Genomic DNA, 27,009 nt, shown 5'->3' with positions numbered 1-27,009 from the left:
ATACATAACATAAAATTTACTATTTTAACTATTTTGTACAATTCAGTGGCATTAAGCACACATGCATACTGTTTGAGTTATTTGTATATTGCATAATGAGTTGAAGAGAATTTTAAACCCTCAGCCATTAGATTTCGTATTTGTGCTCTATGCCTCTGTTCTGAATTTGAGGAACTCATCTGTAGGAGACACAGAGTCAGTTGGCCAAGACTTCCTGAACGGAACTCCAGAGCTCCCTGCTGAGCTTCCACATGCCAGCCATGCTTCATGCTAGTTTCAAGCTGTGTGACATATTTGTATGTTTTATAAAAAAATGATGTGCATTGTAGACAACATGCAACCATTTAATACTTTTTAACAGGAAGACTTGGCCAGGCAATAAGCATAGACTGATAGCATGGCTGTTGAGAGAAAATATACCAAGAAGAATTGTCAGAAGATGTTGAAAAGTTCAGCCTAAGAATGCTGTGAGCATTATTTAAGGGGGACACATCTAGACATTGGTTTTGTTTTGTATTTTTATGGTGAGAAAATACAGAAAGTACCACTGCATTGGCTTTAGTATTTTGTGCATCTTAACCTGTGCTCTACAAACTAGAGCTGACGTTTCCTTGACTTAAGATTTAAAGCAAATTTAAAGTGATTTAAAGTAAATTGAAAGACCCCGTTGATAATTCTTTAGAATTTACCTCTTGGTGAATAACTAAGGGATCCAACCACATTGTTAACGTTTTGCAAATTGAAGTTGTGATTCTAGAAAAATAGCTTCCAATGTGTTGAATCGTCATTTATCAAGCAGTTCCCAAAAATCATTTGAAAGGAAGTGAAATCATCTCTACTCGAGTCAGTGTGACTGACAGCATAGCATTGACTCTAAGGGAAAGCAACCTGTTAATTCAAAAACCAGATGAAGATGAATATTGCTCTATGAATTCTGGTGGTTTTTCTGAGTAAGAGATGATCGTATAGCAGTTTGTCTTGGTTCTCACTCTCCTGCTTGGGCAGCTGCCAGCCTAACGAATGGGTCCAGCAACACCATATACTAACTGGCTTTTGGATACGAAAGGCTTTGCTCAACACTTTTAGAAATGTGCAGGTAGAATGAAAGCCATGACAGGTGAGCGTGGCCGGATCGAGCAGGGTAGGGGGAGAGTTTTTGGAGCCATACTCCCTGAGCTGATTTCCAGCTCTCCACCAGCTATGTGTCTGGGCAACTTACAAAACCTCTCTGTGCATCAATTTCCGTGGTACCTAATTCATGGGGTGTTCTGAAGAATAAAAACTTGAGGTAGTGTACATAAAGAATTTAGTTTACCTGAAAAGTATGATCCCTAATCTCTAAATCTTTATAATCTCCTGGGCCCAGGATTCTCATAGAGATAAATCACTGCTAAGGCTTCTGTAGCTTCTGTTGAATGTATGTTTTCTAGGTCTGCCTTGGGTTATAAAGAATGAAGTGTGCGTGGACTGTTGATCGTTTTTCCTTAAGTGAATGTTTAAAAAATTCATTGAGTCTAGACAATACCAAGGCTAGAAAAAGACTGTTGGTATTCAAAGGAGCCTTCTCTTCAGCGACCAGAAATGAAAACAATTCTCTCTGGGGTAATTGGGACCCCTTAAATTAGAGAAAGCGTTACCATGCCTAGCAGTATCCGTGGTGAGAGCTGAATAAGTTTGGGACTATTATTGCTATGTACAGAGATGAAAATTCTAGAGGAGGAACTTCTTTTGACTTTTTAGTTGAATAAAAAGCAGATTTTGTTGTATAAGAATCCTCAACTGAAGGCTCAGCTGAGAAGGTATCCTGGGAACTCCAGGAATGGGACTTAGTTGTCTCAAGGTTTGGCATAGAAATAAAAAAATAGTATCTGGAGAGCTCTTAGATGAATGAATGAATGAATGAATGAATGAAGACAGCAGCCCCAAGTTAGACAACCAGCCCTGGCAAAGCAGTAGAATTTTAGCTTAGCAAAGCAGAACATTTCTTGCACCGCCTTTTCCTAGGAAGTTTTTTTGTTTGTTTGGTTGGTTGGTTGGGTTTTTTTTATACTTTCCCGGATTTCCTTTCACCTGTCTGGAATTCTTCAGTTTGCTTGTTGCTTCTTTATCAGCCTGTGGTGGTGCTGTAGATGCTCTCCTTTTATCTCTTCTTCTCAAACTGCACTTACTTGCCTGGGTGATTCTCCAGTCTCATGGCTTGTGTATCATCTGTGTGCTGAAGATTCCTGACTGCAAATCTCCAGCATGGACATCCACCCTGGTCAGAAGACTCATTGAGCCAACTGCCCACTAGGATTTCCGTCGACTATCTAACAGCCTCCTCAGACTTCATCTGTCCAGTTAATCCCCATCTTCTCACCTGCACTTGCTCCTTCTGCAGTCTTCTCCGTCTCAGTAAATAACCATTTCGTCTTGCCACTTGCTCAGGTCAGAGCCGCGACTTCCTTTCTGTCACTCCATTTCCAAGCCCTCAGCACATCCTGCCGCTTGTAAAATATATTCAGAATCAAACCACTTCCCACCACCTCACTGCTGCCACTCTGGTTCAAGCCACCATCATCTCTTGCCTGAATTACTGAAAGAGCCCCCTGCCACCCCGTGTCCCTTTTGTCCTTGACCACCTACAGTCTAATCTCAATACGGTAGCCAGATGATACTTTCCAAACGTTAAGTCACATCATTTCAGTCGGCTTTGCAAAACCCTCCGTGGCTTCTCATTGCTCTCAAAATGAAAGCCAGTCCCCAAACCGTGAGCTGCAAGGCCCCGGATGAACTGGCCTCCTATTTCACTCTGAGGCCTCCAGCTGATTTCGTTTTTGCTCTGTTCTAGACGTGCTAGCCAGTTTGCCAGTTCTGGCCAATTTGTTAATTTGGGGCAACTTCTAAGGCAGGCTCCCCCCTCTTCTCTAGATAGTCACAAGGCTTAGTCCCTAATTTACTTTCATTCTTTGCTTAAATGTCATCTTTTCAGTGAAATCTTGACTAAAAGCCTCCCTGACCACCTGGTTTGAACTTGTAATCCCCCTCCTTGTACTCCTTTGTCGTCTTTCCCTGCTTTATTTTTCTCTGCAGCATTTACCACTGTTTGACAGACATTTTACGTATTTGTTTATCCTCTCTCCCTACCCGTGTACTAGAACGTAAGCTCTGTGACAGCAGAGAATTTTGTTGGTTTTCTCCACTGCGTTATCTCAGCATCCAGAATGATGAACGCTTGACTCATCATAGACCCTCCATAGACATTTGTTGCATAAGAAATTCTCAGGCTAGCTAAAGCTTGAGTTTTCTTTCAATTTCATGTGACCGTCATTCTTAGGTATTAAATTCACTCACAAGTTAATACTGTCAATTTATTGCAGAATGAAACTTTGCTACTTGTTGCCCAAAGTGAAATCTACCCTGAAGATCCCTGCAGATAAACATCTACTTCAACAGTTAGAAATGTGTGTGAGAAAACTCCTCTGTCAAGAAAAAGATAAAGATGTTCTGGCCACTGTGAAAAGAGTAAGCGTCCCTCTTGCCACGACATTTGCCTTTCTTGCAGTGTTCACCACAGCCTCACTATCTTAGCTTGATGGGATAGCAATATGTTAAAATATTTCTATCACTGCTAGAGGAGTAAGAATTAGTAACTGATTTGGTTGATGTATGCTCCAATTGGATATGAAAGTCCTTCTAGAGGGCACTGAGACATTAATCTTTTATTACTGGTGATATAAGCTCTATGAGAGAGCTTACATTTTAGGTACTCAGTAAATACTGTTCAGCTAATAATGAATGAGTACTTCATTCACCAGACTCTTTATAAGTGATTAGAATTGGGAAAACTTTGTTGGTATAATAGGGAAAGTCACCTTTGATAGAAACTTAGCCCTGAAAGGGCTGGAGGGGCCTTCAGTGATCTGTTGGACTTTGCAGAAGCTCGAGACCTAGAAATGTTCAAGTGTTTGCTTAAGATCTTCTTGGTAAGTGGCAGAGCCAGGGCTGAATACAGATCCCTAGCGCTTTTCAATTATGTAACATTGTGTCTTGCGGGTTTTTGTTTGTTCGTTTTAGCGCGTGATCTTCTGTGGATTGTTCGGCAATATTGGAACTCTAACACAGTAAACATTTGGGTTAGTGAAGTCAAACCTTAAAATACTTCATAGTCTTCAACACCTTTTGGTTGAGTGTATAATATTTTTATAAGGTTATGTCACATGAAAATCATTACTTTTATGGTGATGAATTGGGAGATTCGGACTGACATGTATATACACTGATGTGTATAAAATGGATGACTAGTAAGAACCTGCTGTATAAAAAAATAAATAAAATAAAATTCAAGAAAAAAATCATTACTTTTATGAATCTGAATGTGAAGTTCAGGACACATAGTTTTTGAGCATGTATTTGTAGTGAGAGAAGTTAATTTATTAATGTGTTAAGTAACTTGGTGTCGATGATGAGGAAAACAAAAAGAGTCCTTTGATTTTTTTTTTTTTTCTCTAGAGATCATTGCCAGATGTTGCATAAGGAACTTTTTTTTTTTTTTTTTTTGCGGTATGCGGGCCTCTCACTGTTGTGGCCTCTCCAGTTGCGGAGCACAAGCTCCGGACACGCAGGCCCAGCGGCCATGGCCCACGGACCCAGCCGCTCCGCCGCATGCGGGATCCTCCCGGACCGGGGCACGAACCCGCGCCCCTGCATCGGCAGGTGGACTCCCAACCACTGCGCCACCAGGGAAGCCCCAGGAACTTTTTAATAAAGTGATTTGATAACTTAGTATTAATTAGTATAATTTTATTTTACTGAAATGTAAATTCTTCTTTCATTAACTGAAATAATCAGAAATACCCAGAGTCTGGACATGCATCTAAATCTAAAAACATAGATACACATAACATTTGTTTCTGTCTTTACCGTTTAATTACAGAAGTGTAAGCAATGGAATTAACTTTCAAAATAGTAAACGTGAGACAGTTACTTTTTTGAGAGAATTTATTAACTGAAGAGGTAACTCAAGCTAACCCTATAAATAGGGGCAAAAATGATATAATTAAATTGATAGATTATTAACTTTCAATGGATTATTCTGTAGTACAGCCCTTATTTCAAGAACGTGTCACGTGAGGAAGTCAGTCTGTCCCATGAAAATTCTATAGTATAATGTTTATCAAACTGATGTATTGGTATGGGAACCTCTCAGGAAGCTAGCTATTCAAAGCTTTGGGATAAAAATGAAATAGTCAGTTTCTTAAGATGAAAAGTAATTTCATTTAAAAGGGCTATTTCATGCCATAAATTATAACATTTTCATAAATTTCAGCATAAAAATAAAACTTCAAATAAATATTATGTTTGCAATGGATAGCTTTGGGCATATGAATAAATGTACTTTATCCTGGCCATCAGAGTTACTCCTGTAAAAAAGTACTGTCCTCTATCAGAGACAGAACCCTGGATTAGATGGGCCATTCATTGTTTGACTGAAATAATTTATTTCAGACCAATGTATTTGAAAAGACAAATTCTAAATTAAGAGAATGCTTTCAGAGTAAAGTTTTTTCTATTGGTCAAAATGTCATAATAATCAAAAGTTTCTGTGGCAAGGAACTAAGGATATTAAGCCCAATGATACCTAGCTTTGTATATATTTAGCTAAAAGTTTTTTTAAAAAATTCAAAAATTATATTGTATTTCTGAAGATTCAGAAAAGAGTGGCACAGGAAGTTATTAGAAACTAAATTGCATGTGTTTAGTATTTAAAATAATCCTCTACACTTGCTTTTCTTTTTTTTTTTTTTTAATGTAATTAATTAATTTATTTTTGGCTGAGTTGGGTCTTTGTTGCTGTGCACGGGCTTTCTCTAGTTGTGGTGAGCGGGGGCTACTCTTTGTTGCGGTACGCAGGCTTCTCATTGCGGTGGCTTCTCTTATTGCCGAACACGGGCTTTAGGCGCGTGGGCTTCAGTAGTTGTGGCTCGCGGGCTCTAGAGCGCAGGCTCAGTAGTTGTGGCGCACGGGCTTAGTTGCTCCGCGGCATGTGGGATCTTCCCAGCCCAGGGGCCCTGTGGCCCCTGCATTGGCAGGTGGATTCTTAACTACTGCTCCACCAGGGAAGCCCTACACTTGCTTTTCTTAAGTTGAAAAACTTTTAAAAGTTTAAGTGGATCTTGGTGTTAATATATAGAGGTTGATTAAAAACACAACATAGAGTTGGGAAGAACTTTAGAGACTTTCTAATTTAGCCTTTCACATAGTGGAGAAGTCTCTTCTTTGATCCTCCCTCTGGAAAAGGAGTCTTTCTGAGAAATGATTAGTTGATTTAATTTAATTACTGTTGAATAATTTAAAACATTTTCTTTGCAGACTGTGTTAGAGTTGGACAGAATGGAAATGTCCATGGACGCTGTGAGTACACTCTCTTTACCTTATGTTGAAAGGAATATTTAAAAATTGGCAGAGACTCATCATTAATGTTTCACAATTTCATTTTAAACTTTAAACTTAGTTTCAGAAAAAATTTTATGAAAAAGATTTGTTGGATCAAGAGAAAGAAAGAGAAGAGCTACTTCTTTTGGAAATGGTATGTTTTCACACACACACACACGTACTCTTTTCTGACCAGTATTAACTGTGCTTTGTTATTAAATCTAATCAATAATTTCTTTCAGTTTCATACTAATTTTATTTTCCCTAAATGACTAAAGAAGAATCCTGACCTTTTGAAATATGTTCTTTTATGAATTGTAAGGAAAACTACATTTGAGAGCCTTCAAAAAAAAAAAAAACTACCTTATTGAAGTATGATTGACTTATGATTAACAGCAAATACTTAAAGTGTGCAATTTGGTGAATTTTGACATACAGACATACCCATGAAACCAGAATATAAAATACCAAACGTTGCCATTCCTTCAAAAATTTCCTTGTGCCCCCTTAGTGATTCACATCTTCTACTCTAGTCCCTAGCAACCACTAATCTAGTTTCTGTCACTGTAAATTAGTTTGCGTTTTTTAGAATTTATATAAATTGAATTATATGTTAGTACCTTTTTGGGTCATGCTTCTTTCCATCAGCATGATTACTTTGAGATTCATCCATGTTTTTGTGCATATAAAGAGGTCATTCCTTTTTATCTCTGAGTAGTAGTCCGTACCGCGGATATACCACAACGTGTTTATCCACGTCTTAACGGACATTTGGGTTACTTCTAGCTTGGGAACATTAGTGAAGAAGTCTTTGAGTGGACATAAGTTTTCATTTCTCTTGGGGAAATAACTTAGGAATGGAATGGCTGGATCGTATGGTAAACTACACTTAACTTAAAAACAAAGACTGTTTTACAAAGTGCCTGTGCCGTTTTGCATTCCCACTGGCTGTGGTGGAGAGCTTCGGTTACCCCGTATCCTCTCTAATGCTCGAGAGGGTGGGTATGTAATGTTATCTCAAATTGCTTATCCCTGATGCCTAAGGAGGCTGAGCATCTTTTCCTTTGTGTATTGGCCATCCTCATATCTTAGTTGATGAAGTCTCTTTTCAGATTTTAAAGGATTTTTGTTTATCTTCTTATTGAGTTGTGAGAGTTCTTTATAAACTCTGAATACAGCTCCTTTGTCAGAGATACATTTTATGAATATTTTCTTGGAGTCTGTGCTTCATGGTGTCTTTGGACGAGAAGAAGTTTTTAATTTTGATGAAGTCTTATCCTTTTTTTTCTTTTAGCATAGTTCATGCTTTTTTGTTCTAAGAGTCTTTTGTCTATCCCCAAATTATAAAGACTTTTTCCTGTGTTTTCTTCTAGGAATTTTAGTTTTAGGTTTTACATTTAGGTCTATGATTCATTTCAAGTTAATTTTTATATATGTTTATTTTTTCCATCTCAATGAGCAATTATTCTAATGCCATTTATTGAAAACTTTACTTCCATTGAATTGCCTTAGCACCTTTTTTAAAAAAATCAGTTGTCCATATATACATATGTCTGTTTCTTGACTCCCATTCTGTTGCAGTGATTTATAGGTTTATCTTTTTGGCAATTCCAAACTATCTTGATCGCTATAACTTTATAGTAATTCTTAAAATCAGGTAGGGTAACTTTTCCAACTTTTTAAAAAATTGCTTTGGCCAGTAGAGGCCCTTTTCATCTTGATACAATGTTTAGAATCAGTTTATCAATTTCTGTAAAAAGCCTGCTGGAATTTTAGTTAGGATTGTGTTAATTAGCATTGATCTGTAGGTCAATTTGGAGAATTGCCATCTTAACAATTAAGTCTTCCAATCCATGAACATTGTCTACCACTTCATTTATTTAGTCTTCTTAGTTTTGGTAGAATTAAGTGTAGAGTTCAAGGCAGTCTTTTGTTAGATTTATTTCTAGTATATTACGTGTCTTGGCATTATAAATGGAATTGTAATTTAAAGTTTTACTTTCCAGTTTTTTGTTGCTGGAGTTTAAGAATACTATTGATTTTTGTATATTAACCTTGTATTTTGAAAATGTGCTAAGTTTGCTTATTTGTTGTAGAAGTTGGTTTTTAGATTTAATAGGACATGAGTCTACCTGAGCCATTATGTCATCTTTTAGTACAGTAGGATTACTTCTTCCTGTTCAGTGTTTGTACCTTTTATTTCTTTCTTTTTGTCGTATTAAAAGGTCCAGGACCTCCAGTATAATAAGAGACCTCTGACTAATAAAAGTGATGCAAGTAGGCATCTTTGTCTTTTTACTGTTCTTAGGGGGAAGCAGTTCAATCTTTCATCATTAGGTATGGTGTTACCAATAGGTTTTATATAGATGCCCTTTATCGCTTCTATTCCTGGTCTGCTGAGAGTTTTTATGAGTGATTGTTAAATTTTGCCAGATGCTGTTTCTGCATTTCCTGAAATGATATTTGTTTTTCTACTTTCATTGTGTTAAAACACTGAGTTACATTGATTTTTCAAATGGTAAACCGATTTTATATTTTGGAGATAAACTCTATTTGGTGATGATATATTGTCCTTTTCTCCACTGTTGGATGCTTGGCTAATTTATTTAAAGGAATTTTGCCTTTGTATTCATAAATTCATAGTGGGAACTGGTTTATAATTTTTGGGGTCATTTCTTGGGTCTTTTAAATTTGGTATTCGAGTTATTCTGGCCTCATAAAATGAGATGGATAGTATTACCACTTCCTCTATTTTCTGACAACTTTTGTATAAAATTGTTTTTTTTCCTTCCTTGAGTGTTTGATAGAATTCACTAGTGAAACTATCAAGACTCAAAGTTTTCATTTTGGAAGGATTTTGATAATTCATTCAATTACTTTAATAGCTATAATACTATTCAGATTTTCTTTCTTTTTTGTCAATTTGATAAGTTGCTTCCCCTCCCCAATTTGTCCGTGTCATCTAAGCTGTCAAATTTGTTGGCATATGTTGTTTATAATATTCTTATATTATCCTTCTAATGTATATAGAATCTATGATGATACCCCCTTTTATATATATATATATGTATGTATATATATTTTTTTTCTTTCCCGGTACGCGGGCCCCTCAATGCTGTGGCCTCTCCCGTTGCGGAGCACAGGCTCCGGATGCACAGGCTCTGGATGCGCAGGCTCAGAAGCCATGGCTCACAGGCCCAGCCGCTCCGCGGCATGTGGGATCCTCCCGGACCGGGGCACGAACCCGCGTTCCCTGCATCGGCAGGTGGACTCTCAACCACTGTGCCACCAGGGAAGCCCCCCTTTTATATTTTTATCTTAGTGATTGGTGTTTCTCTCTGTCTCTTCGCCCCCCCCCCTTTTTTTTTTGAATTGCTTTTTGGTGTTTTCTCTAGAGATTACAGCAGACATACCTAACCTTTTATAGTCTTCTTTTTGTTAATATTGTACCACTTTATTTAACAGTGATACAGAACCCTTTACTTGCTCCATACTGTTCTTTATGTTACACTTGTCATGTGAATTACATCTGCACTGAAAACCCCACCAGTCAGTGTGATAATTTTTGCTTTAAGTTGTCATATGTATCTTGAAGAACTTAAGAGAGTAAACCTGTGTGTTTACTCAGATGTTTACCATTTCCAGTGCTCTTCATTCATTGCTTAGGACCCAAATGTCCCTCTTATTTTTTCCCTTCAGCCTGAAGAACTTTCTTTGGAAGTTCTCGGAGTGCAAGTATTTTGTAACAAATTATCTTCATTTTCCTTTATCTAGAATGTCTTATTTGTGCCTTTCTCTCTAAAGGATATTTTTATTGGATACAGAATTCTGGGTTTACAGCCTTTTTTATGCTGTACTTTAAGAAGTGTTTCTGTCTGTGTTGTGGTCTCCATAGCATCTGATAAAATATCTGTTCTCATTTGAATTATTATTCTTCTCTATATAATGTTGTTTGTCTACTTCTAAGATTTTTTCTTTTCTTTTTTATCTTTAGCAGTTTGCTTGTGATGTTTTTAGGCATGATTAGCTTCAAATTTTTTCTGTCTTGGATTTGCTGAGCTTCCTGAATCTGTAAATGAGTGTCATTTCCCAAATTTGGGAAGGTTTGAGCCATTATTTATTTCAATATATGTTCTGTCCCAGTTCCTCACTCTTATACCTCTGGGTCTCCAATTGCACATACGTTAAATCTTTTGATACTATCCCACAGGTCCATGAGGCTTTGTTCTTTCTTTCTTTTTTTTTTTTTTCCTTAAACTCTGCTACTCAGAGTGAATAATTTCTGTTGATCCATCTTCGGTGTCACCAGTTCTTTTCCTGCCCTCTGCATTTGGCTGCGGAGACTCTCCACTGATTTTAAAATTTCCATTACTCTATTTGTCAGTTCTAAAATTCTGATTTTTTATATTGTCTATTTTTCTGCAGAGAATTATGCTGTAAGATTAAAAACTTAAGTGGAAATCCTCTGAAAAGCAAATTGCATTATTTCAGCAGTCTAAACCAAAGATTAGAGTTCAGGATTGCCAGTGGTAGAAGATGTAGAGAATAAGCAGACTCTAAAACATTTTAGGACTTAATGACCTAATAAACCCAAGACAAAGATCAGAGAATAGGAAAAGATCCACAGATGATCCTGATATTAGAGTTAGCAGACAAGGACTTCAAGACAACTGTGATTAATATGATCAAGATAGTAGAGGAAAAGATGACGCAGGTAACACTACTATTAAGCCCACTTGGTGATATCTTTCAGTTTTGCATGTTTTATTTTTAGTTTTAGAATTTTTATTTAATAGTTTTTTATGCAGTCCAGTTCTATGTGGAATATTTTTTATCTTGCGTATTTTCTCTGCCTTTTTATTTTACATGCACTTGAAAAGAATGTATGTTCTCCAGTGTTGATTGTAGTGTTCTGTACATGTCAGTTATGCCATGTTTGTTCAGAACTTGATATGTTTATTGATTTTTCTTGGCTATTCTGTTGGGATAAAGAACTCTTTGAGTGTGGGTAACATTTTGTTTCTTGGTCTGGGAGCTGATTATATGGGTGTGTTCACTTGGGGAGAATTTATTGAGCTGCACACTTACATTTGTGCACCTTCTCTATGTGTACTATACTTCAATAGAACATTTAAATAATATCTAAAAGATCATTTCTTTTTCTCTTAGTCTTTTAAAAGAAGAACATTATTTTGCCATGTATCAGTCAGAAATGGAAAGGGCCAGTAGTAACACATTTTGCTGATGAGAATGAGTAAATACGTTGTAGAAATTAACGGCTCATCACAACAGTGATAGTAAACTCATTGTTTTAGTTTGACAAGCCTCCAAGGGCACAATTCTGTAGATGTTTAAAAAAACACAAATCTGAAAGAACTGTGACTTCTTTAGACACTAATTTGGAAAAACAAATTACTTCTGTTATGTATTTTTGTGAACTGTATCTGTACCTCTAAAGCTTAGAGTAATTTCTGATTAGAACAATTTTCTAAATCTAATACTTACCTTTAATGCTAAGATACTGTTTTATTAATAGGAACAATTAGAAAAAGAAAAGCAACAAAATGATGGAAGGCCCATGAGTGATAAAACCTTTGAAAAGAAACGTAAGTAGTTTTCGCATGTCTTTATCACCAAGGTACCCAACTGATGTTGCATCCTAGCATGCTGAGAGACCATGCTTAGTTTTTAATTTAATATGGAAAATCACTTCACTTTCTTTCATTTATCAAAGTTGTTTTCAAAAATTGGCTGCTAACTGTGATATAGGTTTAGGAGTACATGAATAAATGGTGAGGATCAATGTGGAGGTTCAGATCCTTCAAAGGAAAGTTTGAAGTTTGGTAGCAGCAATAAGATTGCAAAATTGATCACTGAATAACTAAGATTGAAATATTTAAATATATAAAAAGTAAGATTTGGAAGAGAGCGTTGCTTCACTAGGGATAGTGATTCATATTCTCTGCATTGCCTTGTATGTGTATGGAGATTAATAAGAACTCAGAGGAAATTATAGCACTTAAATCAGAGTTTGTTTTAGGTAGAGACACCAAGACACCAACAACTCTGCCCAAGAACATCCCCATTTCTGTCCCTGGACCCTCTTCTGGCACCCCATCCACAAGTAAGAAACTTGTTTTTGTGTCTCCTTTTTTCCTTTCCTAAACAATAATTACAGAGAAGTCACTCCGTGAGATGAGATATATCATTTGAAGGCACCTTTTGCCTTTTCCTGTTAGCTGTTTTGGCGGTTCTTAATGGGCAGTAGGGGTAAGAGATACACCAGTCAGGTCAAGCTAAGGAAAGGAAGCTACACCTGTCAGTGTTTTACTGAAAATTGTGGGAGTTGGAGAGGAAATGGGGTTGGGGCAGCTAAGGATGAACTGATGAACTAAACAATTGCATTTTCCTTTTGCTTGTTACTCTAGGCAAAGAAATCAAGAAATCCAAATTGATTCGAAGCCAGTCTTTTAATAATCAAGCTTTTCATGCAAAATATGGCAACTTAGACAAGTGTGCTGGGTATGATCTGTCAGCTACTCACATTTTGACTTAATTTTTATTTTATTTTATTTTTAATTAATTTTTACTGGAGTATAGTTGCTTTACAATGTTGTGTTAGTTTCTGCTGTACAGCAAAGTGAATCAGTTATACGTATACATATATCCCCTCTTTTTTAGATTTCCTTCCCATTTAAGTCACCACAGAGCATTGAGTAGAGTTCCCTGTGCTATACAGTAGGTTCTCATTGGTTATCTATTTTATACATAGTAGTATGTTTATTGTCAATCCCAATCTCCCAATTCATCCTGACTTCCCTTCCCCCTTGGTATCCATAAGTTTGTTCTCTACATCTGTGTCTCTATTTCTGCTTTGCAAATAAGTTCATCTGTACCATTTTTCTAGATTCCACTTATAAGTGATATTATACAATGTTCCTTTTTCTATTTCTGACTTACTTCACTCTATATGACAGTCTCTAGGTCTATCCATGCCTCTGCAAATGGCACTGTTTTGTTCCTTTTTGTGGCTGAGTAATATTCCCTTGTATGTATGTACCACATCTTCTTTATCTATTCCCTGTTGATGGACATTTAGGTTGCTTCCATGTCCTGGCTGTTGTAAATAGTGCTGCAGTGAATATTGGTGTGCATGTATCTTTTTGAATTATGGTTTTCTCCAGGTATATGCCCAGGAGCTGGATTGCTGGGTCATATGGTAATTCTATTTTTAGTTTTTTGAGGAACCTCCATTGTGTTCTCCATAATGGCTGTACCAATTTACATTCCCACCAACAGTGTAGGAGGGTTCCGTTTTCTTCACATCCTCTCCAGCATTTTTCTTTGTAGATTTTTTGCTGATGGCCATTCGGACTGGTGTGAGGTGATACCTCATTGTAGTTTTGACTTGCATCTCACTAATAATTAGTGGCATTGAGCACCTTTTCATGTGTTTCTTGGCCATCTGTATGTCTTCTTTGCAGAAATGTCTATTTAGGTCTTCTGCCCATTTTTTCATTGGGTTGGTTTTTTTTTGATATTGAGCTGCATGAGCTGTTTATATATTTTAGAGATTAATCCCTTGTCAGTTGCTTTGTTTGAAAATACTTTATCCCATTCTGAGCGTTGTCTTTTCGTTTGGTTTATGGTTTCCTTTGCTGTGCAAAAACTTTTAAGTTTAATTAGGTCCCACTTGTTTATTTTTGTTTTTATTTTCATACTCTAGGAGGTGGGTCAAAAAAGATCTTTCTGAGATTTATGTCAGAGTGTTCTGCCTATGTTTTCCTCTAAGAGTTTTATAGTGTCTGGCCTTACATTTAGGTCTTTAATCTATTTTGAGTTTATTTTTGTGTGCAGTGTTAGGGAGTGTTCTAATTTTATTCTTTTACATGTAGCTGTCCAGTTTTCCCAGCACCACTTACTGAAGAGACTGTCTTTTCCCTATTGTATATTCTTGCCTCCTTTGTCATGGATTAGGTGACCACAGGTGTGTGGGTTTATCTCTGGGCTTTGTATCCTGTTCCATTGATTTATTTTTCTGTTTTTGTGCTCATACCATACTGTCTTGATGAATGTAGCTTTGTAGTATAGTCTGAAGTCAGGGAGCCTGATTCTTCCAGCTCTGTTTTTCTTTCTCAAGATTGCTTTGGCTATTCAGGATCTTTTGTGTTTCCATACAAATTGTAAAATTTTTTGTTCTAATTCTGTGAAGAGTGCCATTGGTAATTTGATAGGGAGTGCATTGAGTCTGTAGATTGCTTTGGGAAGTATAGTCATTTTCACAGTATCGATTCTTCCAATTCAAGAACATGGTATGTTTCTCCATCTGTTTGTGTCGTCTTTGATTTCTTTCATCAGTATCCTATAGTTTTCTGAGTACAAGTCTTTTGTCTCCTTAGGTAGGTTTATTCCTAGGTATTTTATTCTCTTGTTGCAATGGTAAATAGGATTGTTTCCTTAATATCTCTTTCTGATTTTTCATTGTTAGTGTATAGGAATGCAAGAGATTTCTTTGTATTAATTTTGTATCCTGCAATTTTACCAAATTCATTGGAAAACTCTACTCATTTTCTGGTGGCTTCTATGTATAGTATCATGTCATCTGCAAACAGTGACAGTTTTACTTCTTTTCAAATTTGGTTTCCTTTTATTCCTTTTTCTTCTCTGATTGCCGTGGCTAGGACTTTCAAAACTATGTTGAATAATAGTGGCAAGAGTGGACATCCTTGTCTTGTTCCTGAACTTAAAGGAAATGCTTTCAGTTTTTCACCATTGAGAATGATGTTTGCTGTGGATTTGTTGTATATGGCCTTTATTATGTTGAGGTAGGTTCCTTCTATGCCCACTTTCTGGAGAGTTTTTATCATAAATGGGTGTTGAATTTTGTCAGAAGCCTTTTCTGTATCTATTGAGATGATCATGTGGTTTTTATTCTTCAATTTTTTAATGTAGTATATCACATTGATTGATTTGCATATATTGAAGAATCCTAGTATCTCTGGGATAAGTCCCACTTGTTCATGGCGTATGATCCTTTTAATGTGTTGCTGGATTTTGTTTGCTAGTATTTTGTTGAGGATTTTTGTGTCTGTGTTCCTCAGTGATATTGGCCTGTAATTTTCTTTTTCGTGATATCTTATCTTTGTCTGGTTTTGGTGTCAGGGTGATGGTGGCCTCGTAGAATGAGCCTGGGAGTGTTCCTTCCTCTGCAATTTTTTGGAAGAGTTTGAGAAGGATGGATGTTAGCTCTTCTCTAAATGCTTGATAGAATTCACCTGTGAAGTCATCTGGTCCAGGACTTTGGTTTGTTGGAAGATTTTTAATCACAATTTCAATTTCATTACTTGTGATTGGTCTGTTCATATTTTCTGTTTCTTCCTGGTTCAGTCTTAGAAAGTTATACCTAAGAATTTGTCCATTTCTTCCAGGTTGTCCATTTTATTGGCATATAGTTGCTTGTAGTAGTCTCTTATGATCCTTTGTATTTCTGCAGTGTCAGTTGTAACTTCTCCTTTTTCATTTCTAATTTTATTGATTTGAGTCCTCTCCCTTTTTTTTCTTGATGAGTCTGGCTAAAGGTTTATCAATATTGTTTATCTTCTCAAACAACCAGCTTTTAGTTTCATTGATCTTTGCTGCTGTTTTCTTCATTTCTATTTCGTTTACTTCTGCTCTGATCTTTATGATTTTTCTTTTACTAATTTTCGGTTTTGTTTGTTCTTCTTTCTCTAGTTGCTTTACGTGTAAGGTTAGGTTGTTTGAGATTTTTCTTGTTTCTTGAAGTAAGATTGTATTGCTATAAACTTCTCTCTTCGAACTGCTTTTTGTTGTATCCCATAGGTTTTGGGTCGTCATGTTTTCGTTGTCATTTGTTTCTAGGTATTTTTTGACTTCCTCTTTGATTTCTTCAGTTATCCATTGGTTATTTAATAACATATTGTTTAGCTTCTATGTGTTTGTGTTTTTTACAGTTTTTTTCCTGCAATTGATTTCTAATCTCATAGCGTTGTGGTCTGTAATGATGCTTGATATGATTTCAGTTTTCTTAAATTTATTGAGGCTTGATTTGTGACCCAAGATGTGATCTGTCCTAGAGAACGTTCCGTGTGCACTTGAGAAGAAAGTGTATTCTGCTGCTTTCGGTTAGAATGTCCTATAGTTATCAATTAAGTTTATCTGGTCTAATGTGTCATTTAAGGCTTGTGTTTCCTTATTAATTTTCTGTCTGGATGATCTGTCCATTGGTATAAATGGGGTGTTAACGTCCCCCACGATTATTGTGTTACTGTCGATTTCCTCTTTTATGGCTGTTAGCATTTGCCTTATGTGTTGAGGTGTTCCTATGTTTGGTGCATAAATATTTACAATTGTTATATCTTCGTCTTGGATTGATCCCTTGATCATTATGTAGTGTCCTTCCTTGTCTCTTGTAACATTCTTTATTTTAAAGTCGATTTTGTCTGTTATGAATATTGCTACTCCAGCTTTCTGTTGATTTCCATGTGCATGGAATATCTTTTTCCACCCCCTCACTTTCAGTCTGTACGTGTCCCTAGGTCTGAAGTCAGTCTCTTGTAGACAGCATATATATGGGTCATGTTCTGACTTAATTTTCATCTTATAGTCATACATCTTTATGTGAAATGAATTGAATTATTAAATAATTCAATGAATTATTAAATAAAATCAGGATTAATTTTTAGGTTTTTATAGGGCAGTAATTTCTAAGTTATCTTCTATAAAGGTTTCATGTTAAAAAAAAAAGTAGTCTACGAATTTGCATAAGAAATAGGTATCCTGGAATTCTAGGAAGACTACTGCCCTGATGCTTTATAACAACATCATGGAATCCATGTGTTGTTTATGCTATATCACCTATGCCACAGAACTTCTAAATGGGTATGAACGTGCCCCATTTACTAAATGGATGTGGACATCCATTTGCAGCTAGTGTTATTTCTGTCCGTAAAGAAGCCACTGGCCTGTTTCTGTGGTAAAGTGGTGACAACACAGTTCTCCTGATGGTAGATGAATGTGTAGTCTCCCTTTTGGCCCAGACCACAAAATTATAAACAGTTAAGATTAGGGGAGAATCAGCATAAATTAAATGACCATGAATTTTATATGTATTGTACACATATAGTATATAACAGCTGTATATCAAGCGGCAAGCAAAGTAATTTTAAAGGAACATAAACGTCTTCAAAACTATTTATCAAAAATATAACATGTTATGGGAAAAATGTTTTTATTTTATTATTTTTATCTTTTTATAAAAGATTGAATAAAAAGCTTATTCTAGATTTTCAGCTATGTTTTTGGACATTATTGGTAGATCCTTCTAAAATTCCTAGCCAATAGGGTGATCTCAAGATGGACAAAAGAGATTAGAACTAAAGATAAGTTATTTCCAGGAAAATTTTATCCACATTACCTGTTTGGGCTGAGCATCAATAGAAAACCTGTTATTTTGATGTTGCAGAAGTTTAAGGATATGATTTTAAGTTAAAGACAAAGTAATTATTGTGAGGCATGGAATGTAAAAAATAAATGAGAAATAAAAATAGCAAGCATGTTTCATAAGAAGTAGAGGAAAGCATTAAAAAAACGATTAGGAAAGACCTAGTGCTAGATGACTGGGATTGAAAGAAGCATATTCTTGTATTTTAACTAAATCATGTTCTTTTCTAGTAAAAGTTCTACAGCAGCATATACACCTTCTGTCTCAGGGTTAACAAAGACTTCTGTGATTTCACTAACTGGTAAGTAGAAATCTGAGCTCTTCAAAAAATTGTTAAATTTAATAAAATATGATTTTCCTTAAATGGCCCATTTCTTTATTTCTAGATACAGTTTCCCTAAATTTATATCTTTATCCAATAGCAAAGAAATTAAACTTTTCCCTAGCAATTAAGAAGATGCTTAACAATACTATTTTGTTTTCACTGTGTCAAGAGTCAGTTCAATATTTGCAAAAGAGGAAAAGGACAAAATAAGGTAGGTTTTACCGTGGTCTGAAGACCTAATGAGGCATAGACTAAAAGTTTTTGCAATAATTTTTAAGGAAGTTAAAAACAGCAGGGCTTCACTGTGGATCATATGCTGCTAAACAGTTACAGTATTATGTATTTGAAAGTTTATACCAGGGGTAAAGGGCCACATGATAAATATTTTGGGCTCTGTTGGCCAATTGGTTTCTGTCACAATTACTCAACTCTGGTGTGACAGAGTAAAAGCAGCCATAGACGGCACATAACAAGTAGGTATGGCCTTCATTGGGCACAATATTATTGTGTCTCAGGGAACAGGGAGGCCTGAGGCGGCGAGAGATGGGGGAATGGCCAGTAAGTGGAGCAGTCAGAACAGACACAACATAAATTGACTAAGTTTGCCGTCTTTTTTTTTTTTTTTTTTGACAAGTGTTCTTTTTTTAAGGGAACTTTATTTCTATTTATTTATTTATGGCTGTGTTGGGTCTTCCTTGCTGTGTGGGCTTTCTTTAGTTGCAGCGAGTGGGGGCTACTCTTCGTTGCAGCGCGCAGGCTTACTGTGGTGGCTTCTCTTGTTGCGGAGCACGGGCTCTAGGCACGCAGGCTTCAGTAGTTGTGGCACATGGGCTTCAGTAGTTGTGACATGTGGGCTTCAGTAGTTGTGGCTCACAGGCTCTAGAGCACAGACTCAGTAGCTGTGGTGCACTGGCTTAGCTGCTTCACGGCATGTGGGATCTTCCTGGACCAGGGCTCGAACCTGTGTCCCCTGCATTGGCAGGCGGATTCTTAACCACTGCACCACCAGGGGAGCCCAAGTTTTCCATCTTATGTGAGTGAGGTTTATGGTGCCACAAAACAATTGCAATAGTAACATCAAAGATCATGATCACAGACCACCATAAATATAATAATAATGAAACAGTTGGAAATATTGTAAGAATTATCAAAATCTGACACGAAGTGAGCAAATGCTGTTGGAAAAATGGTGCTGTTAGACTTGCTGGGTGCAGTGTTGCCACAAACCTTCAATTTATAAAAAGTGCATTTTCTGTTCTATCTGCAGTAAAGTGAAGAGCAATAAAACAAGGTAGGCTTGTGTATGATACGTAGATTCTAACACTTAACATCCAAAGCCTTAAATAAAAGCATGTCTCTCATAAGGGTAAATTATTTATTAAAATATTTGAAAAGTATTCTATCTTAAAATTTTGGTATTATTTTGGGGAGAGGGAATAGGTTGAATGAAATATCTCCTAGGTTTCTTGATTAGAAAAATGTGCTTATTACTTATTATTTATTACTTAATGAATTACAGACTGAGGAAAAAGTCACTATACAATTACATATCTGATCTACAAAGAGAAAATGGGAGCAAAATGTCTCTTAACAAATGTATTAAGTGTTCACAGAGAGAAGAGATTTTATTTACTTTTGTGGCTTAAGACGGGCTTTAGGATGATTATCATTTGAGGTGAACCTTAAGGTACGCTAGGATTTTGACAGGCAGAGATGGGTATGGAATACTGTCCCATGCAGAGGACCTGTCAGAAGCAAAAGCTGACTGTTGTGTCTTCAGGGAGCGACAGCAGGCTGTTTGGCTGGAGCCCGGAGAGGGTGTAGCGGGAGTAGTGTTAAATAAAATAAAGGTAAGGTCAAGTGTAGAGTGGAAGATCTAATTGATGCTTTTTACTTAAGGCGAATCCATCAGTCATCAACTGCAGCATTCCAAAGCTATGTGGGCACAGCAGACTGGGGGAAATGTAAAGGGAATTCTAGTAAGGATTCAAGGAAACACATTGCAATGTATCCATTTTGGGTGGGTATGAAAATTAGTGGAACCCTTTGGAAGCAGTTTGGTCAGGTTCATCAAGAATCCTAGTTTTAAAAAATAGTCTATGCCTCAAAAAATCCCATTTCTAGTGATCCGTCATGAAGTATAAATAAAACACATAACGAGAAAAAATTTGTCACAGTGTTCCTCCTTGACATGATGTGATGAAGATGCTACTTTACCTCTTCTCATCCTCCCTCAAACCCGGATCCCTAGTCTAATTGTGAGAAAAGCATCAGACAAATTCCAGTAGGGGCACATCCTACAAACTATGTGACCAGTACCCCTAAAAACTGTTAAGGTCATCAAAAGCAAGGAAAGGCTAAGAAACTGTCCCAGCCAAGGAGAGCCTAAGGAGACCTGACAAGTAAGTGTACTGTGGTGCCCTGGATGGGATCCTGAGACAGAAACAGACATTGGGTGAGACTGACAGAATCCAAACACACTGTGGATTTTTGTTAATAATGATGTGTCACCACTGGCTCACTAATTGTACCAAGTATAGTATGTAAATGTAAGGTGTTAATAATAGGGGAACTAGGTGAAAGGGGTAGGTGGGAATTCTTCATACTCTCTTCTCAATTTTTCTGTAAATCTAATACTTCAAAAAATTGTCTATTTAAAGATAACATGTAAAATAACTTCAAAGATTTTAAATGCTTAGGGATAAATTTAATAAAATGTGTGCTAAATGCACACTCAGAACTTCCAAAATGTTGCTGAAAGAAGTTAAAGAAGACATAAATAAATGGAAAGCTGTACCGTGTTTATGGATTAGAAAACTTAATATTGTTATGATGTCAGTTCATTTTAAATGGAGCCAGAGATTCAGTGCAATCCGGATAAAAATTTTGACAGTCTTTTTGAAATTTACTGTGTATTCAAATTCATAGAGCTGAGTATTTTGAAAAAAATTAAAGTTAGAGAATGTCAGTTACCTGATTTCATCATTTACTACTACAGCTTCAGTACTCAAGACTGTGTGCCCTGCCCTGACATACATAGTCAGCTGAGTTTCAACAAAGGTGATGTGATTGTATTTTTTTAAATAATACCAGAACAATTGGATATCCATAAAAAACCCAAAGAACTGAACCTCAATTCTTATCTCACAACTGTACACAAAATTAACTCAAAATGTATTCTAAACTTAAGCATAAAAGCTAAAACTGACATTTCTGAAGAAAATATAGAAGGGAGTCTTTGTGATTTTGGAATTGACAAAAGTTTTTCCAAACCATAAAGAAAAAATTAACATATTGGACTTCATAAAAATGTAAAGTTTTAGCACTTTGAAATAGAGCATTAAAAAAATAAAAGGCAGGACACAGATTAGGAGAAAATACTCATATTACATATACCTGACAAAGGACTTGTATCCAGAATATACAAAGATCTTTTTTTTAAGTTGAAGTATAGTTGATTTACAATATTGTGTTAATTTCAGGTGCACAGCACAGCAATTCAGTTATACATATATTCTGCCTCAGGTCCTCTTTCCTTATAGGTTATTACAAAATACTGAGAATAGTTCCCTATGCTATACAGTAGTTGCTTGTTGGTTATCTATTTTATTATTTATATAGCAGGGTGTATATGTTAATCCCAACCTCCTAATTTATCCCTCCCCCCCTTTTCCCACCTTTCCTCTTTGGTAACCATAAGTTAGTTTTCTATGTCTGCGAGTCTCTTTCTACTTTGGAAATAAGTTCATTTGTATCTTGTTTTTTAGATTCCACATACAAGCAATATCATATGATATTTATCTTTCTTTGGCTTACTTCACTTATTATGATAATCTCTAGGTCCATCCATGTTGCTGCAAATGGCATTATTTTATTCTTTTTTATGGCTGAGTAATATTCTGTATTCCACCACATCTCCTTTATCCATTCCTCTGTTGATGGACATTCAGGTTGCTTCCATGTCTTGGCTATTGTAAATAGTGCTGCAGTGAACATTGGGGTGCCTGTATCTTTTCGAATTACGGTTTTCTCTGGATATATGCCCAGGTGTGGGATTGCAGGATCATATGGTGGTTCTATTTTTAGTTTTAAGAATATACAAAGATCTTTAAAACAAATCAGGCAACTGATTTTAAAATGGGAAAAAATTTGAACACGCACTTCATGAAAGAAGATATACAAATAAGTAAGTAAAAAGATGCATAAGATCAGTAACCATTAAGAAATGCAAATTAAAGCAATGAGTAACCCCCCCCCCACACACACACACAAGGAGATACCACTTCACACCCACTAGAATGACTAAAAAGACTCACAATATCAAGTATGTGTGAGGAGGTGGAGAAACTTTCCAGGACTCTCATATGTTGCTGTTGGAAATGCAAAATGGTCTAATCACTTTGGACAGCAGGTTGGCAGTTCCTTAGGAAGTTAAATATACACTTACTATGTGATTCAGCAGTTCCATTCCAAGACTTTTACTGAAGGGAAATTAAAACATATGTCCATACACAGACTTGCACACAGTTGTCCATGGCAGCTCTATTTGTAATAGATTACCAATTTTTTGGAAAAAAAATCATAATGTCTGTCAGTAGGAGAATGGATAGACAAATTTTGGCATGTCTGTGCAATGGGAATACCAGTCAGCAATAAAAAGGATGAAGTATTGATGTGGATGAATCGCAGCATAATTATGCTGCATGGAAGAAGGCAGACGAAAAATCATACATACTGTATGATTCCATTTATACAATATTCTATAAAATGCAAACTAATCTGTAGTGACAGGAGGCAGGTCCGTGGTTGCCTGGAGTGGGGGAGGGGGGTGGAGGGAGGGATGACAAGGAGGCGGAACAAACATCCAGCGATGGGTGTGTTCACTCTTGATTGTGGTGATGGCTTCATGGGTGTATACAGATGTCAGAACCTTAAATTCGTGCAATTTACTGTATATAAATTATACCTTAATAAAGTTGACTTTAAAAGAAGGGACACAAAGTCAGTTATCATTAACCTTCTCTAAGGTTCACATCTCTCTAAGTATATTCCGTCTGGCTGACTGTACACGTATTACTTTCAGATGATTCATTCCGGACTCGTAATGCCGGCAGTGCTCCCAGTTCCTTTTCCTCTAATACTCCCCTGCCCAGCACCTCCCGAGGGACAGGTAACTCAGGTGATCCCAAGAGCAGTGGAAGTAAAGATACACAACCACGGAAGGCTACCTTGTAAGTAATCCAGTGATGTACTGCTAAGTGTTTTATTCTGTTCTTTTCTCAGTGTACTTTCCTTCCCACTTAAATACTTCTCCGAAGAATAGAAGATGTCTGTAATGAGGCAGTGTCATCAATTAAAAGGGATTATTATTATCACTGTTACATCGGATACTTTATATAAGATAATTTATATGTGGCAAAGACATTGTAACCTTAGGAAGTTGACAAGAAACTTTAAATGGTTCCCACTAATATCTGAGGTCTGTTTATTTTTCTGTGAAATATTTGCATTCAGGAAATTTAGCTCTGAGAAGACTCTGAGGGTAATTGCATTCGTTTAAACAAACTAGCTTAAGTACACAGCATTGAATCACCCAGTGCTCAGAGGGATGGGTGTAACTGATGCCACTTAAGAAATATTACTGCAGCATATAATCCAGAGTTGTGGGTCCAATAAGCGAGAGATTCTACAGACAACATTTGTTCCTTAAAGTTATAAAGGTCATAAAGGGCCTCTATTCTCCTTTTCCCCTTGTGGTTCCTTTTTATGCACCATTTGGATCTTGTTTGAATTGTCGAAGCCTTTGTTTCTTTTAGGTTAAACATTTAAGAGCGTAGTGCCAAAAAGAATCTCCGTGACGAGAGGTTGTATCCAGGTAGAAGTGATTCATCCAAAATACCCAAACTATAGTTACACGTGTCCTCTTTCATATGGGACACGTGAATCTTCTGATTAGAAGAGAATTTAAACAGGATTCAGACTTTCTTTTAAACATATTTCACTTAATTCATGAATATTTTCTATTATTAAGTTTCTGATGTGCATCTTTTTGCAGAAACTCCACACTGGAGTCCCATTTAGGAACTGAACTGTATTATAATTTGTTCAAAAATTTTAATTGGTCATTGGTGTATACAAATATAGATGTATTCAAAATTCATTCAGAACTTAGAAATACATTTATTGAATAGAGCTCAAGGAAAGAGTAGGACTACATAATAGAAAAAAGTAATAGTAAATAGAAAAAATAATGTTGATAGTACAGGTTAGTAGTATTAATACAGAAGATATTTTTATTTACAGAGAATCTCTTAGCCATATAATTATTGCTCTAATGATTATACTGTGGGAGTTCCATTTAAAGTCTCAAAATAGAGGCAGGACAGGGTAATGGTCTATGGAGAGCACGGAGCTGGAGCCTCACGCCCTGGTTCCCGTGGCAGTTCCAGTGAGCACTCTGGGCCTCGGTGTGCCCGCGAAATGACAGGGCAAGGCTCACAGTTCATCCTCTGAGGCGCCTTCCATTCTGGCATCCTGAAATCCTTCCTCTCGATCACCCTTGACCCTCTTCCTGTCAAAAGATTGCCCTGGAATTCTTCTATTGAAGAACACGTTTAATAACATCAGAATGCAATTCATTCTCTTTTCAACTTATCCTTCTAAATGCAGTAGGCATTTTTGATAAGTAAAGACCATTGAAGCCTAATATATTTATACTAGCTCTCCTTTATTTCAGATTACTATCTTTATCTGTTTTTTCGTTGTTGAGCATGTTTTTCCTTTTTATTGACTGAATTTTCTCTTGCTCGATATTTGTAATACATAATTATATAAATAATCATATAATCAGTTATATCTATAATTGATTGTTTTAAAAAATGCATCTAGAGACAAACACTCTGCTAACAAGTCACAGCAGTTTGTTTCTTCTTTCCTGAATATTCTGAAGAAGGAGGAATATTGGTATCGCAGCTGCTTTATCAGTGTGTAACTGAATCTGCAGGTCCACAACTCTCTCTCCATGTTATGTGGTTCTAATTCGGACTTTCTCATGTATGCACACCGCCACATAACTGAAATAGGTGATTGATATCTACATTGGCCATGTTTCTGTGGAGTATTATCCACCATTCAGTGCCATATCCAAATGAAAATCTATCCTTTTTTTCTTCAAATAAACCTATGAAGAGATTTCAGAAACTATTAATTATCTCAGTTTTTGCTGCTCAAAAAAATTCTATGCAATACATTCTCCAGCTTTACAGTATCGTGGAGATGACACATCTGGTATTTAAGAATATCAGTGTCTTAAAGGAAGTACGGAATGCATCATATCTTATGTCTTTCAAGGCCAGACAATTGATATATTTTTAGGCTGTGTTAATTTCTGTTATGGTTATAGAAAGTGAAAAACGTAGGAAAAGTATGAATTGAACTGAATGCTATGTTAGATGCACATAGGATTTAGTAGTTAAAGGTTATTCCAAGTGATCTTTAATATGTAATTCACCGTTCTCATATATTAGGTTTATGCAAAGATTATATCTATTTCTTTACTTTGTAAGCATTATATGGATAAAAATTTTCATGTTTTGTTTTCTTTTTTTCTTTCCTTCTCCTTCTTCTCTCTCTCTCCTCTCTTTCTTTCCTCCTTTTGACAAAGAAAATCCAGAAAATCCAATCCTTAAATCATCTGCTTGAAGGAGGCAGAACAAAGACAACTGGAGATAACGTGATCGATGGACAAAAGCTAAAGCAATGGCTCGGGCTTTTTTTTTTTTTTTTAATGAATGGGAAAGAGAGACATACATAATGGCAGCTGGTGTTGTTAAACGTTCCATGTTTGAAATTATATTCCCTAGGAGGTATAATATATATTTCTTGAATAATAATGTGGTTACAGAATTCCAATGTTATAGTGAAGTGTAATGAAACACAACTTTAGGTATGTGCTTTAACTACTGCTACAAAAGAGATAAGTCTGCATTTATTTGTGCAGGAAACCATCTATTTAATTGTTCTAGAGTTTAGCATTTACAAATTGAAAGGTCCAAATCAACTGAAATTGCCCCGCCTAGGTAATCACTTGGAGGGGGACTTGGGAGTAAGAATGACACTGCATTTTCTCACAAATCTCCAAGCCCAGTTGAAAAGTCACAGTGTAACAGGGTACAAACAGCTGTCCGAAATTATATCAGTCCTATGATTGTGATGACAAGATGTTGTACCTCGACATTCCGAAATTAAAATTTGGCAATGAAAATTCTACAAAGATTTCTGATAACTTTTAGCTACAGCTACCTTAAAAATAACAGATTGATGATTTCCTAGAAGAATTTATTTTATAAATACTTTGTTTACATTTTAGATTGTACTTGTCCTTACTGAATTAAAAATGATGACTCTAGTTTGAATCAGCTGTTACTCCAAGCTATCATGCTTAAGCTATGTCAACAGCATATATTTGTACTAATGCTAATATTTCCATCAACATTTGCCTGTGGAATATATTCAGTTCTTAATTTTAAAAATGTCAGTTCTTGAGATATACTGTATGAAGCTATTGTCAGCTTCTCTATTTCAAAATGCAATCAGCATATAACTATATTGTTATTAGAAAATATTTGTTTTTTTAAAATATACTGATGTATGATAAAGATGATCTAATTTGTGAATGCATATGCGTGTGGTTACTTTTTATAATGTGAAATAATGAATAATGAATTTACTCAAAATAAAACATAGGTTAATGAGATACCTGTGTTTGTGAAAAAAGTTTTAAATACTTTCCTGCAGTTTTTATTCTGTA

The 27,009-nt window shown here is 36.1% G+C and overlaps 1 protein-coding gene across 6 annotated transcripts in view; it reads left to right on the top strand.

Annotated features, from left to right (window-relative positions):
• PPP4R4 (protein phosphatase 4 regulatory subunit 4) overlaps positions 1-26,696 on the top strand; it is a 119,846-nt gene extending 93,150 nt beyond the window's left edge. For 5 of the 6 annotated variants that reach the window (XM_079912133.1, XM_079912132.1, XM_079912137.1 and 2 more), the window contains 9 exons: positions 3,360-3,504; positions 6,352-6,393; positions 6,494-6,568; positions 11,951-12,020; positions 12,455-12,538; positions 12,843-12,936; positions 18,106-18,176; positions 23,284-23,431; positions 25,864-26,696. In XM_079912133.1, coding sequence (XP_079768259.1) covers positions 3,360-3,504; positions 6,352-6,393; positions 6,494-6,568; positions 11,951-12,020; positions 12,455-12,538; positions 12,843-12,936; positions 18,106-18,176; positions 23,284-23,431; positions 25,864-25,888 — 754 coding nt within the window. In that variant the 3' untranslated portion in view covers positions 25,889-26,696. Of the gene's footprint in view, positions 1-3,359; positions 3,505-6,351; positions 6,394-6,493; positions 6,569-11,950; positions 12,021-12,454; positions 12,539-12,842; positions 12,937-18,105; positions 18,177-23,283; positions 23,432-25,863 lie in introns of those variants that run through there. The other variant, XM_079912134.1, reaches the window with a different exon arrangement.
• Positions 26,697-27,009: the final 313 nt, after the last annotated feature.

This window comes from Stenella coeruleoalba (assembly GCF_951394435.1).
Source record: "Stenella coeruleoalba genome assembly, chromosome: 2".
Classification (NCBI taxonomy): domain Eukaryota; kingdom Metazoa; phylum Chordata; class Mammalia; order Artiodactyla; family Delphinidae; genus Stenella; species Stenella coeruleoalba.
Note: the sequence above shows the minus strand (reverse complement) of the source record. Positions and strands in the feature narration are given on the sequence as shown.